The sequence below is a fragment of the Colletotrichum fioriniae genome (genome assembly GCF_027942845.1).
Source record: "Colletotrichum fioriniae strain IMI 355084 chromosome Unknown scaffold_14, whole genome shotgun sequence".
Taxonomy (NCBI): domain Eukaryota; kingdom Fungi; phylum Ascomycota; class Sordariomycetes; order Glomerellales; family Glomerellaceae; genus Colletotrichum; species Colletotrichum fioriniae.
In genome coordinates, this window is record NW_027076850.1 from 70,346 (window position 1) to 85,337 (window position 14,992).

Here is a 14,992-nt window from a genome sequence, read left to right on the forward strand (position 1 = left end):
TACAGTTGACTTTAGTGGAACAGACATACTGACGACAAGGACCACACTTTCGACATTACCGCCGAACGGAGTGGCACCAGGCTTCATTATTGTGGCCGACCCACCAACGTCAGCGTCTATAGGAACTCCTGGGGTAACAAATGGGGCTTCTGGTGACACTCAGCCCGACTTTTTCACCTCAACAGTCTTGTATAAGGGCTCGACTACATTTACTTTGACCAGTATTCGGCCCTCAGGACCCAACAGGGGTACAATTGTGCTTGCAGTGCCCTCGGCGGCCTCGTCATCAAGAGCTCGAGAAAGCCCCGCGTCGCAAGTGAACAATCCAAGTGTGGCTCTAGCCTCATTCGTTACTTCGACCGTTGTCAATCTTGTCGGCTATTCTGTTGCATCACGAACTACAATCTCGACAATTACTCCTGATGTTGAGAACTCTGTACCTGGCACTTACGTCGTGGTCTTGCCCAACGCCTACATTACCTCGACTGTGCCGTGGACTGGAGCGATGCCCTTGTCAACCTTGACCACTATTTCAACCATACCACCTTCGGACTCTCAGTCGGGTGTTATCGTTGTGGCTGTTCCGAATGCGATAGTGTCATCTACACCTCAGCCACTAGGTAGTGATGCAACACCGCAGCCGGTTCCTCCAAGCAATGCTACCCCAGGAGACTCAGCTACGCCGCTTTCTGCCACACAACTATCAGCACAGACACGCTTGACAACCTCAACAGTACTTTTGGCGAGTAATCTTGGGATTTCATCAGCAACCACTCTGACAACACTTCAGGGGAATCCGGGTTCACCATCCACGGTACTGCTTGGCGTTCCTGCTGCCACCGGGACCTCCATCGCGAAAGAGACACTGGAGGCTACTTCCAATGCGAATGCTGGGTCCCAGTCACCTAGTGACTCGGAATCTGGAGCCATATCAACTCCTGCAGGCATTTTGATCTCGATAGCTACGCCCACTGACTCTTTGCCATTGACGACTGCTCTCGCCAACTCTGCAATTGATTCCATGGTCACTTCAGACATTTTCTACAGCGGAACCAACACATTTACCTCGCCCTTTCCACTGACAACTCTCTCGGCTGGCCTAGGAAGTCCTGCGACTGTAATACTGCTCCAACCGTCATCGGCCACCGGCTCAACTAGTAACTCTGCAGAAGGCACCGGTTCTAGTCCGCTGGCAGCTGTCTCGTCGTTGACGGCCAACAACTCGCCAACCCCAACTACCAATGTCCCTGTTCAATCTGGAACGACAAATTTGCCGCAGGCTTCCGTTGTCACAACTACTTTAGATGCGGGCAGTAGTTTCTCGGAGACCGTCCAGTCTCAGATTTTGGGATCCCAAGACATTACGCGGAGCTTGCAGACCGGCTCAAGCCAGACAACAAGCACCTCCTCTTACAGCGACTCAGATAGCATAGCTTTCTCAACTGTTGCCAGCACAGCCGTCCTAGTAGACTCCAGCACCGGTAATGCAGCTTCTTCTGGGCGCCTCTCTAATCAATCTCCCTTCGGCACAGCCCCAGACTCGGCGGTGACAACCCCTGTTGCTACGGTCTTCGTCGACTACACGGGCACTGGAGTTCCCAGCGAGTTCTTGACGCTAAGGACGACTTCAGGTACCGTCGTAGTTCAAAGACCTCGACCTCTTACGACTGTACAAACATTCATCCCTGGAAGCATCTCCGCTGCATTTCTCACAATCATCCCGTCTGGCACCGATCCTGTCACCATCGTCTTTGGAATTCCATCGCCGGTGGGCACAACATCCGTCCTGAGCTCTAGCCCAGTGGCTGTTAGCGTGGGGACGCCGTCAAGCACAATCTTGGTTGACACACTCACCTCTGTGGATCCCCAAATAGCCATTAGTAGCCCGACAAGCGCAGCAACGCCGGCATCTCAACAGGATGTTCCAAGTCTGCCTGTTTCCACGTCAACCACCATATCTACTGCGACCGATCCAAATTCCCAGAAGCCCTCAGAGTCTACGTCTTCCGGAAGTACAACTTCCGTAGCCGTCAATCCAGGTCTCCTCTCCCCGGGAATTGCCTCTAGTTCGACTTTAATTTCAACGTCCACGGTCCCGGAAGCGATCTCGTCAGCGAGTCAGACTTCTGCAGAATTTATAACAGACTCGTCTTCTCAGATTCCGACAATCTCTTCACCCCAGTCTTCTGCCTCTCAGACTTTTTCCTCGTCCGGTATTCCTAACATAGACTCTCTCTCACAGTCTGCTATCATTCCCCAAGTGTCCGAAACTTCGACAGCCCCAGATTTGATCTCGAATGCCTCTTCATCTACAGCAACTCAGTCACAGATATCCTCGTTGACTATTTCAACAACTTCGCCTTCTGCTACTGAGACGGCAATAGACGCAGACACCACGCTTTCGTCGGATCCCGTCTCCGATTTGAGCAGCTCGTCCGCCGCTTCTGCCGCGGCTGTCTCAAGCCCACTTGCTTCGTCCACAGCCGAGTCTCAGAGCACCAGCCCAGGAACCAACACCCTAAGTCCTCCTAGCTTAGATGTCTCAACTTCAGATTCATCCCCAGGAGTTTCTGAATCATCCGGCACCTCAATCTCAGACAGGTCTGCCCAATTCTCATCTAGTCTGTTACTTTCGGTTACAGCTGATCCCGATTTGATTAGCCCAACGTCCTCGACTGAAGTATCAACATCTACCGAATCATCTCTTGATTTAACCGAATCTACTTCCTCTCGGGGGGCTTCGGTGTTATCAACGCCTTTTACGGTTCCTGGAAGCGCTTCTAGCACAGAATCCTCCACTACTAGCACTCTCTCAGTAGCGCCGGGTGTACTTTCACCGGAGGCTTCATCTCTCTTTGAGTCTACTGCTACAACAGCTACAACAACAACCTCTCTCGACTCATCAGCAAGCTTTCTCTCAAATTCTCTTACGAGCGATGCTACGAGTAGTCCCGATACACCCACTTCAGTGATGACTACCCCGGGCCAGTCAAGCGTACCTTCTTCCACATCTGTATCAGACGCATCCTTTTCGACCGGAGATGACAGCTTATTGCTTTCAGCCACTGCAGAGACGCCTATTGGCTCGAGTCCCTCTTCAGCTACTACGGAAACCACATCCGGCTCATCGATCAGCTTCGAGCTTTCAACTCAATCTGAGTCTTCGATCAGCCCCACTAACACCGAGATTTCTACGCTTTCTGACCCAACGATCTCATCTTCGGCACTTCTCAATACTCTCAGTACCCTGTCATCAAGCGCAGTATCATCTTCATCTGTCTTTCCTTCCTTCTTGGGCGCATTTACATCTACTGGGGCAGATTCTACTACTGCAGCGACTGACATTGTTTCTGCCGACTCAACAGCCCAGGACACGACGTCGGCCTCAACCTCTGTCATCTCACCTGGTTCTAGCCTGTTCTCGTCCGATCTAAGTAAAGATTTCGGTTCCAGTAGCATTTCTGCTTCAGCCACACAATCTGGACCTGGCTTAGTAACCCCAACAGCGACCTATGTGACGTCTGTGGTTGTGTTCACAGGAACCGAGTCCCTCACGAACACCGGCCTTGTCCCTCTCACCACCATTTATCCAAGTAATGGCGACGCACCGACTATAATATTTGGTGCGGCGAGGAGACTCTTTGCTTCCGTTGCTGTGCCGTACTCTGGCACGGGGATCATCACTGGACCTCAGCAAGTGAGCATCGTGCTGCCAAGCGGTTCAAGCTCACTGGTCCTCGGGACAATTGTCTACGCAACACCAGATCCTCTGATCACGTCTGAGGTAGACTACACTGGAACAGGCACCCTCACCTCGCCTCTACCATTGACTACCATCTACCAGTCTGGCACAGTCCCTGGTACTATTGTTTTAGCAAGGCCAGCTATCTTTGCTACATCTGGGACCAGTTCTCTTGCCTTTTCCAGTGCTTCGAGCGAGCCCTATCCCCTTTTCGAGTCAAGCACGACACTGCAGTCTATGAGCTCGGTTGAAAGCAGTTTGTCACTAGAAGCTAGCTATTTCTCCACGCCCCCTTCTCCACTAAGCTCTGTTTCGACTGTTGTTTTCTCTGGAAGCTCATCGGGGCCGAGTGACGATCCCGAGTCTACCACCTCGAGCGTACCTACTGTTCTGGCTGACTCCAGCACATCGAGCGAATCGCAGCGAGTATCAAGCAGCCTTGTAGCGGCGTCCCAATCAACTTCATCCGATAGTTACAGCTCGATGTTTGGTGAGTCGAGCTCTTCCGCAATACTTTCAGCTTCCTCAGTTGGTTCCATTTCAACCGCCGAGCCGTCGACTTCTATCGCACCATCGACGGATGGCAGCCTCTCGAACAGCTTCAGTATTGATCCAGCATTACTGAGCACGTCTTCGAGCTTGACAAGTAACCCAATTTTCTCAATTTCTACGAGCGAAAGCCTCGTCTTATCAAGCCAGACGACAACATCAGCGGATTTAGAAACCACTGCAGTCCAGGCGACGACATTGGAATCATCTGGAACAAGTATTGAAGTGTCCTCTTTCAACACTGTTGAAATTAGCGACTTGCCATCTTCGTCTCTCTTGGTAGTGTCTCCCACTGCTTCCTCGCCTGATTTCAGTTCTGCCACTGGAGTTTTCCCCGACGATTCCTCGGCTTCCATCGAGTTTCCTTCGTCTGCGGAAAGTGGCTCTTCATCCGGAGACGCCATTCCAACCAGTTCCTCCACCTCCGGTCAGACCCTGGTCTCTAGTTCAGCTTCTCCAACATCCGGCCTTTACGACAGCATTCAGATACCCTTTACAGGCACTGATCAGTTGCCTACTCCGGTTCCCATCAGTACAGTGCCTCCAAGCGGAAGCGTCCGTGGGACTATTGTATACGCCGCTCAATTCCTCACGTCAACAGTATCAGGTACGGGTCAGTCCACAGTCACCCTTGCGACGATCCAGCCTTCTGGGACACAAGCTTCTGGTTTGATAGTCGTTGCAGTTCCTGCATCGCTAGATCCGTCAACGACGCCATCTGTCTCATCCGATAAGGGAAGAACATCTACCAGCGAGATCAGCTCTGATTCATCAACGGATTCACTCGAAACTTCGGTAACTTTGGCAACTTCCGTAGCTGCGACGAAGAATATCAACTCGAGCGGAAGCAGTGACAGTACCGAAACTGTCGAGGCTAGCATAAGCCTTGAGTCAAGTAGTGTCTCGACGACATTCAGCGAAGTCAAAAGCGCGAGCACCATCAATCTCGGAACAACAGGCACATTCTTTGCTTCTCTGCTTACCACCACCGATTTGAGCTCATTCAGTGGCGTTTCTTCTACATCTAGTCTTAGCAATTTGGAGAGTAGCAGCACCTTCCTTTCTCCTGACGCCCTCAGCACCGACACGAGTACTAGGAATTCGGGAACTATCGGATCAGAAGCCAGCAACAGCATCCTAACGACTAGCAGCACCAGCGACTTCGAGACGATTTCCACAACGCTTGCTTCTCTAATATCTACCCCCGATCTCAGCTCCACGTTTGGCTGGTCCACTACAGTAGATGATACTGCCTCGACGTCCAGCGGCTCACTTGCGGAAACCGCCAGCTTGACCAAAAACACTGAGATCTCTTCGCCAGCTTCTTCCAATCTTGCCTCCGAGACAGCCAATATTTCTCTCGAGATTACAACCTCCACTACTGGCACTCCAAGTACGTCGAATAGCTCGCCGACAGATAGTTCCTCTTCTCTTCTGTCGACTAGCACCGATACGACTGCCTCCTTTTCTCCGGATTCTGCAAGCAGCAGCCTCACAGCAGCTATTTCGATTCCTTCTGAGACTTCACAATTCTCTACTACATCAGCATCGGTGGACGCTGCTTCTTATGTCACCTCGCAACTCATTTATGTCGGCCCATCTTCACTATCAGAGCCTCTTCCATTAAGCACCGTCCAGCCCACGAACGGGTCTCCAGGGACTGTCATTTTGGCAGTTCCAGCATCTTTCTATGCCACTTCGACTTTGATCTACACCGAAGGCGACTCCTACCTCGTTCCGTCTGCCATTAGTACAGTTGCGCCTTCCGGAACAGCTAAGGGTACCGTCATCTTTGCCGCTCGGTACGCAGTGGCTAGGGTTACGTACTCGGGCACTTCAATCATCACGGAGCCTATCCCAATTGCCACATACCCGGGCAGTGGAACAATCCTTGGTACCATTGTTTATGCCGACCCTCCGTCATCCTTAGCATCATCAGAGGCATCATCTACGACGTCAACCTCTACAGACTCGTTCACTCCTCCAGCCACCTCCTCCGACGTAGGGGTCTCTTTTACATCGTCCAGTAGCTCACTCGTGTCTACTAGGTCTTCGTCATTGGAGGTTTTCACTGAATCTTTGACTTCTTCGAGTGACACTTTCACGGTAAACCCTGACACACTCCTGACAAGTTCTACCTCTGTTTCGACGACGGAAGAGCCAACAACGACAGACGGACTATCTCCCGAGATTTCTTCATCAACATCAACATTATCATCGAGTGATCTCACAGACCTCGCAGCTTCTTCAACTTCTTTCACAACTAGCTTAGATGGCGAGGTGACATCATCTGCCAATGCGTCATCAGGCAAAGAGTCAACCATTTCAAGCACTTTAGCCACTAAATCTACCTCAACGTCAATCGCTCCATTGTCTCTGTTGTCTTCAAGCTCCTTGGAAACAATTGGCCTCGATACCCTGTCACCTACCAGTACATCCAGCAGTTCATTACCTGACGTGGACAGCAGCACATCGGCTACTCCATCTAGAGACTCTGCTCTTCCCAGTCCAACGTCATCATTTGACTCAGGTTCTGCGGCCAGCAGTAATCCCCAATCGCCATCGGCGACGTCTACTCTTAGCTCAGCCACCACTGTCACATCAACAAGCGATTTTGCGGATGAAACCTCAACCAGCTCTTTGGCGGAGTTTTCGTCATTGACCTCAAGTACAGATACGATGCTGGAGCCGGATACCTTACTTCCGACCTCCACCAGTACCTCCTCGAGTGAAACCTTTTCTATAGCAAGTATCTCAGCTTCAAGCCCAAGCCCACCATCCACATCGATTTCATCTGGAGATTCGTCCTCATCCTCGAACACTCAAAGTACAGTAGAGATCAACACCTTGCTGTTAACATCTAGCGGCTCAACCACAATACCCTCAGTGTTATCGAGTGACACTGATAGCTCTGCTGTACTGACTACCTCAACTTCAGAGCCCAGTTCTAAGCTTACTACAATCTCTGAAGAGGATTCATCGTCCTCTTTCAGCGCTCAGACAACTGCCGAGATCAATACTTTGCTACCAACATCTACTATATCATCAACTACAAACACAGAGGCAGGTTTCTCGTCTTCCGAATTGAGCAGCTCATCAGGAGCTTCATCTACATCAGGCTCGACTGCTACGCTTGATTCGTTATCGTTCATCCCCAGCACCACGTCCTCGTCAGCTTTGGGTTCTTCAAGTGTCTTGAGCAGTGAGGGCTCTGACTCCATTACCTCGAGTTCAAGCGTGCCCGTCAATCTGAGCACGCTGCCTTCCTCAACTAGCCTTCCAATAAGTGAGGATATCAGTTCCTCGACCTCTAATGGAGCAGATGCACCGACGCCAACCCCAATATCGACCTTGTCTCAGTCAACTTCAAGCAGCCTAACGCTGGAAACCACATTCACTACGTCTGAGGGCTCCGTGACTGATTCTTCGTTTTCGAGTGCCACGATTGATCCGAACAGTCTACTGTCTACATCATCAAGCACATCAACGGAGCAAGACCCGAGTTCTACAGATATACTTGGATCGTCCTCGTCAACTTCGCAGTCGTCTACGATAGTAGACTCATTTACAGCTTCAGACTCCTCGGAAACTTCTTCTAGCTCTCCCATCAGTTCCAGTATCCTTACTGCGACTTCCACTAGTTCGACATCAGGCGTTGAACCCACCTCTTTGGAGGTCACCAGCACTACTGCCTCATCAAACAGCCCTACAATCAACACGGATAGCCTACTGGCAACCTCGCAGAGCACTTCGACTGAAAGTGCATCAAGCACCTCTGAGGGCATCTCGCTGTCCTCTTCAAGTTCTACAGCTATTTCTACTATCAGTTCCACGGATTCTTCTTTCTCGAGTACGACTGGCAGTTCGGTCACCGACACAACTTCTATGAGCTCGCAAGCAAGCTCTGAGGAAATTATAATCACACCAATATCTTCCTCTGCTAACATATCCACGAGCAGCTCACAGTCTCCTTCTCTCACGGTCGACCCCGCAACTCAACTTTTGAGTTCGACAACTTCTATTTCTTCCGAGAGCGATTCTCTGACGTCATCAAGCTCTACCGCTAGTTCCACTGGATCCTCCATATCGCTATTGACCAGCACTTCTACTGTCGAATCAACCTCTTCAGCTCCCCAATCAAGCTTTGAGGAAGCTACAGACGTTATATCTGTTTCCTCATCGGTCACTACGTCTATGTCTCCATCTTTTTCTCCAACAATTGACCCCGCCAGTCTTGTCTCAACGTCCATAGAATCGACAACTACTGGTTCGACGTCTTCCCTTTCCTCGACAAGATCATATCCAAGCTCTTCGCCTGCACCCAGTTCCGAAAGCTCAGCTGAGGCCACATCTAGTCCATCACTCTCCTCGTCGTCAACTTCGACCGTGCTGTCTCTATCTTCGAGCCAACCGATTGATCCAGCGAGTTTGGCTCCAAGTTCGGAAGCATCTTCTTCGAGCTTACCGACATCCTCAGTCAGCTCAACCGCCGGAATCCCAATCACAATCTCAAGCTCGACTTTACCCTCAGCTTCTGCTCCTTTCACCCCTGTGTCCTCCAGTTCGACAAGCGATGCAGAAACCTCAGCTACTCCATCTGAGTCGTCGTCGGCGAGCACTACGAGCACTTCTTCGCTAACGTCTCCGTCGCTGTTAACCTCGTCTCAATTGTCAGTCAGCTCGTCTCCCTCGTCAGCATCTCCAAGCCCAACAGTCGACCAAGCAACGCTACTGCCTACTTCCGAGTCATCATCAATTAGCACGTCCACAGATTCAGGCTCCCTGTCTTCGTCTTCGATCGCGCCGGATGCGACTCCCTCGACCTCATCTGACTCCACACCCAATTCAATTACTTCATCTACGTCTTCGAGTTCCACAATCACTCAAGAAACTTTGCTACCTACTTTACAGCTGTCATCGACCAGGACTTCAACCTTCTCATCGTCGTCAACAGCTTCCTCTCCGCTTTCATTCAGTTCCGCCTCCGAGCCTACAACTACTCCATCCGTTTCATTTGTTTACACAACCATTTTCTTAACGGCTTCAGACTCGCCAGACTCAACTATCATTGCTTCAATCGGTCCCAGCGGTACTCAAGCTGGCACTATAGTCGTTGGAAGGCGAGCACAGTTTGTTACCGTCACTCGCCCATATAGTGGAACCAATACTCTGAGCGGCGGTGCAACTACTGTCAGCATCGTTCAACCGCAAGATGAACAGCCAGGTACGGTATACGTTGAGACAACTCCAACTGCGGCACTCTCGACCTCTATGTCGACATCGACCGACCTTTCGTCAACGTCGTCGAGCTCGATATCCTCGAGCTCTTCGACCTTCGAGCCGACCTCAAGTACATCTCTTACTAGCGCCAGCGCCCCCTCTACAAGTACGACTGATGCTGTCGAGCCGAATACCTTTCTGTCAAGCACGAGTGCTGCCCCGACGAGCTCTTCTTCTAGCTCAGACTTGCTCTCGTCGACCTCAACTTCCCAGCCATCGTCGACTCCAGCTACCACGCCTGAGTCGACTAGTAGTGTATCTTCCATATCGGGTTCGAGCCCACCTTCCAGCAGCAGCTCAAACAGCCTCTCGGACCCATCTTCTAGCATTTCCAGTATCATATCGTCAGCTACAGCCAACTCAGCGGAAAAGACTACCTTGCTGCCGACCATGAGTGTGTCTTCAACGAGCGCCTCATCTAGCTCGGAGCTTCTATTATCGGGCTTGACATCACTGTCTTTGTCTGTATCAACAGTACTGTCTTCATCGACCACAAGTGGCGCCTCCAGCCAATCCTTCCAGAGCAGCTCAAGTAGCGTTTTAAGCGCCTCTTCCATTGTGACCTCACCCACATCGAGCCGGGATGTCGATCCCGCAACTTTGTTGTCGACATCATTGACTCCATCGTCGTCATCAACCACAAGCCCGACAGTTTTGTCTAGTTCAAGCTCTGTCGGTTCTCCCAGCACGTCCGCAACCGCAAGCGTCCCAAGCACACCCTCGATGCCCTCGCCGAGCAGCTCGGCGTCGTCAAGTACCGCATTCGATCAGGCCACCTTGCTGCCGACCACGACTAGTGCTTCCTCGACATCGACTGCGGGATCAACTACCGGCTCGACCGCGTTCCCTTCTTCGGATTCTTCCAGCGCAAGTCAAATTTCAAGCTCATCAACGATAACGAGTGCCTCGCCGGTGCCCACGTCTTCAAGCATTACGATTGGCCAGGCTACCTTGCTGCCGACTACCTCAAGTGACTCTTCGACGTCAACCTTAAGCCCAAGCATTAGTGCGTCCGCGACTTCGTTGTCGACTTCGCTCTCAAGTCTCCCCAGCACAAGTCAGATCTCATCGACAGCTGCGATCACATCATTGACGCAAACCTCATCCAGCTTCTCGTCAAGTGATTCTTCCTCAGCGAGCTCAACCGTGAATGCTGCTACGTTACTTCCAACATCAACTAGCACCTCAGTGGGTCAAGACTCGAGTTCCTTTAGCACGACTTTGACCTCCTCTACCTCATCGATCAGCAGTCCTGCTTCCAAACCGGCGTCTTCTTCAAGCAACCTTCTCGACAACTCATCATCAACCGCCACATTGGTATCTACGACTTCTAGCGCTTCACTGAGCAGCTCTCCAAGCACTTTATCGTCAATAGGCACCTCGTCTTTCACTGCCTCATCTTCGACTACGTCCGGCGGTGTTTCAATACCACCCAGCACCTCCTCGTCATCCATCTCAAGTATCTCATCGTCGGCCAGCCCAACGGCAAACGCTGCCACGCTGCTTCCCACAAGCAGTAGTACTGTAGCGTCCTCTTCGAGCAGTTCCAGTAGCAGTTCTCTTCCATCTCCTAGCTCTGCAGTCAGCTCAAGCTCCATTTCTAGCAGTACTCCATCTAGTAGTAGCTCGTTTAGCAGCTCTACATCTGCCAGCCCAGCTGCCAACGCTGCCACACTGCTCCCTACGACAAACAGCGCAGCAGGGTCATCCTCAAGCACCAGTTCAACGGCAGCAGCTTCGAGCAGGTCCGCAAGTAGCTCTTCGCCGTCTCTCAGCTCGTCGGCCAGCTCATCTACAGTTGCCTCCACCAGCAGTGTTACAATTATTACTAGTATTCTGTCTAGCACGTCTTCTTCCTCTCTTTCTCTGTCTTCTTCATCCAGCCCAATAGTCAATGCAGCCACGCTCCTATCAACGACCAGCAGCGCTTCTGAGAGCAGTCTTTCGACAGTCTCGTCTTCACCTTCCAGGGCAACAACAAGCTCCTCGCCAAGTGCAACGAGTGGCTCTTCTATCGGAACTACATCGTCCTCGTCTACTTCATCAATTCCGACTGTTAACGCGGCTAGTTTGGTATCCAACTCCATTAGCGGGACGCTCACGAGCAGTATCTCTGTCATCAACTCGTCGTCAAGTACCACAGCAAGCTCTTCGAGTTCAATTTCTACCAGCAGCATGATTTCTACGAGTACGAGCAGGTTCTCGAGCAGCTCCTCAACTGGCACTCCATCTTCTTCAAGCCCGACGGTTGAAGCAGCCTCACTAGTGTCCACTACTAGCAGTGGATCTACAAGCAGTAGCTCTTCCACAAGCTCAACATCTCTCACCGCCGCCAGCCCTTCGAGCTCGATATCCACTAGCGGTGGCACTATTACCAGCTCATCGTCTAGTAGCTCTGCTTTCAGCACTTCTCCCACTTCTTCGAGTGTGACGGCCAACGCAGCAACCCTGCTATCTGCAACGAGCTCCACAACGAGCACCTCGACGACGACCAGAAGCTCGACATCTAGCGCGGCGTCTCTAAGCAGCACTTCAACCAGCTCTTCGAGTAGTTCCTCCAGTAGCTCTACTACCAGCAGTTCTACTACTAGCAGTACACTCAGTATCTCTTCGAATTCCTCTACTAGCGTCACAGTCAACCCAGCAACTCTGATACCCACAACAAGCAGTACAATCAGCACCAGCACCAGCACGACGGGTAGCAGTTCTTTCCCAAGTAGCAATAGCTCGAGCAGTGTATCTTCAAACACCTCATCCTCGAGCGCCACTGTCAATGCCGCGAGCTTGGCATCAAGTATAAGTCCATCGACATCAACCACGAGGACCTCAACGTCGTCTTCACTCTCTCCAAGCTCTAGCAGCTCTTCCTCGAGCACAGCAGCAACCTTGTCGTCTTCTACATCACCTACAAGCTCTTCCCTAAGTTCATCTTCAAGCTCATCCGCCAGCGCTGCGCTCAACACTTTGTTGACTTCATCGAGCGCCTCCACGTTCTCGACCTTGACAAGATCGTCGTCTTCTTCTTCGACGACTTCGTCTACGTCGAGCAGCGTCGGTGTTCAGGCAAACACGCTGGCGTCGACTGGCTCGAGTTCAAGCAGCACATCCACGTCAGCTACCACAACAAGCACATCAGGCTCGACTTCATCGTCTACTTCATCGAGCTCATCCTCCTCCTCACGGGCTAGTAGTACCTCCATATCTTCTTCAAGCTCGACTTCCAGCTCAAGTTCAAGCTCAAGCTCGACCACATCTTCATCCCGTACAACCCCCTCAACAAGCAGCTCTTCCAGCTCAAGCAGCAGCAGTACCAGCAGTTCCTCTACCTCATCCAGAGTCGTCGCCTCAGCCACACAAGGCCCCGCATTCTCGTGTCCCACGACCGGTTTCCTCATTCAGTCCCTGACCCTCTTCTCACTGAACCTGGCCACCGGAGAGCGAACCCAAATCGCCGACAACATAGGCGGAGACTCAACTCGCAATATCAACGCCTTGGGCTATAACGCGAGAGAGGACTACCTCTATGGTATCTCCCAGAACGAGGGCGCCACCGACTTCAAGATCATCCGCATCCTGGCCAACGGCACGGGTACGTATGTCGCTACGGTCAGCAAGCTCACAACTGGCCTGTTCAACTCGGGCGACATCGACGAGAACGGCCAGTACTGGATCTCCACTGGTGGAGCCGACTTCTATCAGTACAACTTCGCTCCCGGCACCGCAAACTACGGAGGTCTCGTCAATAGTGGCAAGCTTAGCGGTACTGGTGGTTACACCATCGGTGACTGGACTGTCGTTCCTGGCGTCGGAGGCGGAGATCTATGGTCCGTCGGCGTGAGCAACCAAGTTGCCTACTTGTTACGCTGGAGCCGGACTACCCACGTATTCACAGTGGTTCGCAACTTGGGCAACCTCACAGGGGCAACTGGGACCACGGTACCTTTCTGGGGTGCTAGCTACGCAACCACGGATGGCTATCTCTTTGCGGTGGAAAATGGCAGTGGGCAGATTTGGCGTATTGCTGTTGACGGCTCGTCAACCCCGCTGAGATTGAAGGATGCACCAGTCAGCAGTCGAAACGATGGCGCTAGATGTCTGGATTCCGGTGCCATTGTTGTCAGTGGCTAATTGTGGCCTGATGTCTCCTTCATTTATCTCTCCTTTGTCCTTGCAAAACCTTCCTTCGTATCATGAAATACCTTAGCCAGCGCCGTGCTGGGGAATTATTTGTTTTTACAGAGTTTTATTGAGAATAATGGTGCACGAACACGGATCATACACCGAATTAATAAATGATAATGTCAATTTCCTTATCAAGTTGCTCATTACTGCTAGCTTCTAGGAGTCAATCTCGAGACGTCGCTGTCTCAGAGGCATCATTGCCGCGGCGCATCCAGGGACCAGTGGTATAAATGAGACTTGATGCTGGCAGGAGTAGCCAAATCAACCAAGCCACCTGTAATCACAGAGAGCGCCGAATTTAGCGAGCTGGCTCCCGGAAACCCAACATGGCATCGACGCTTCCCAGTCGTAGCGAAGATTAAGCTGCTTTACTTGGAGGCTCTAGGCGGGCGCTAATAGAAAGTAAATATACATCATCCACTTCCAGCCATTATCGCCTTGCACATATACTCATTTGTATACGCACGAAAGGGTATCTAAAGACGGGCAGTTCATGTGATGAAGTAAAATAACTATATATAATGTGAGAGCCCACGATTGGCGTCGCCAGACGCAATCCCGGCCGGCACAAAGTATTCGAGTCAAGATACTAATTGTCTATAGTAAAGATTCGAAGAGTTAGTCTTCTATTATGTGCTCTCAAGAATGGGAGTCCAAGAGAGGGCATCCATGAAGAAAACCTCGCTCCAATGTTCAAGTCTCGCAGGTAAGGTGATAGGCAAGCAACTTGTGATGTCGCGAACCACGATGATCAGTGCGTAAGACTGCATAGGTAGCTGCGAGTACTCCGTAATAAATCCCCAGATTCGCCATCTTGAATGGCTGATATAGACTTTAGGGTTATATCACAGACCAACATCAGTTAAGCTTCAAGTTGGTAGTGCTGGCCTTGAAGTTTCCCAAAGTTCCACCGAGTCAAGACCCATGCTAATTTTGGCCCAGATTTGGCACTAGATGATCGTATTCTATCAGTAGTTACTCATCACAAGGATCGCAAGGGATCCCAGCCCGCCTTAAATTGCTTAAAATGCATCCCCAAGCCAACTAAAAACTGTGAAAAAATGACGCTTTACGCTGTAAATCAGGCTTGGCTGAACATCCACGGTCGCTATGAACTCTGACGTCGCCGGTTCCGCACAACAACTTGGTTTTTTCTCTGCCTCCCCCATCCTCAGGACTCTCGCCCGTTGGTTGAGAGTCAGTCATACCAGCAAAAATTATATCACACCGGGGTCACCG

The 14,992-nt window shown here is 51.3% G+C and overlaps 3 protein-coding genes across 3 annotated transcripts; 2 read left to right on the forward strand and 1 right to left on the reverse strand.

The window, feature by feature from the left end:
• Nucleotides 1–9,503: 9,503 nt before the first annotated feature.
• On the forward strand, nt 9,504–10,545 carry N0V96_010216 (uncharacterized protein; the record flags this gene model as incomplete). The annotated part of the gene is made up of 3 exons (XM_065758881.1): nt 9,504–9,515; nt 10,234–10,320; nt 10,369–10,545. 3 exons carry the CDS (start codon nt 9,504–9,506, stop codon nt 10,543–10,545), a joined length of 276 nt encoding a protein of 91 aa, XP_065612404.1.
• A 219-nt stretch (nt 10,546–10,764) lies between these two features.
• On the reverse strand, nt 10,765–12,771 carry N0V96_010217 (uncharacterized protein; the record flags this gene model as incomplete). The annotated part of the gene is made up of 2 exons (XM_065758882.1): nt 10,765–12,570; nt 12,766–12,771. The coding sequence occupies 2 exons, from the start codon at nt 12,769–12,771 to the stop codon at nt 10,765–10,767; spliced, it is 1,812 nt and encodes a 603-aa protein (XP_065612405.1).
• Nucleotides 12,772–13,094: 323 nt separating this feature from the next.
• N0V96_010218 (uncharacterized protein) lies at nt 13,095–13,699 on the forward strand (the record flags this gene model as incomplete). Its single annotated transcript, XM_053195676.2, is given in 2 exon segments — nt 13,095–13,097; nt 13,109–13,699. 2 exon segments carry the CDS (start codon nt 13,095–13,097, stop codon nt 13,697–13,699), a joined length of 594 nt encoding a protein of 197 aa, XP_053047015.2.
• Between the last annotated feature and the right edge of the window lie 1,293 nt (nt 13,700–14,992).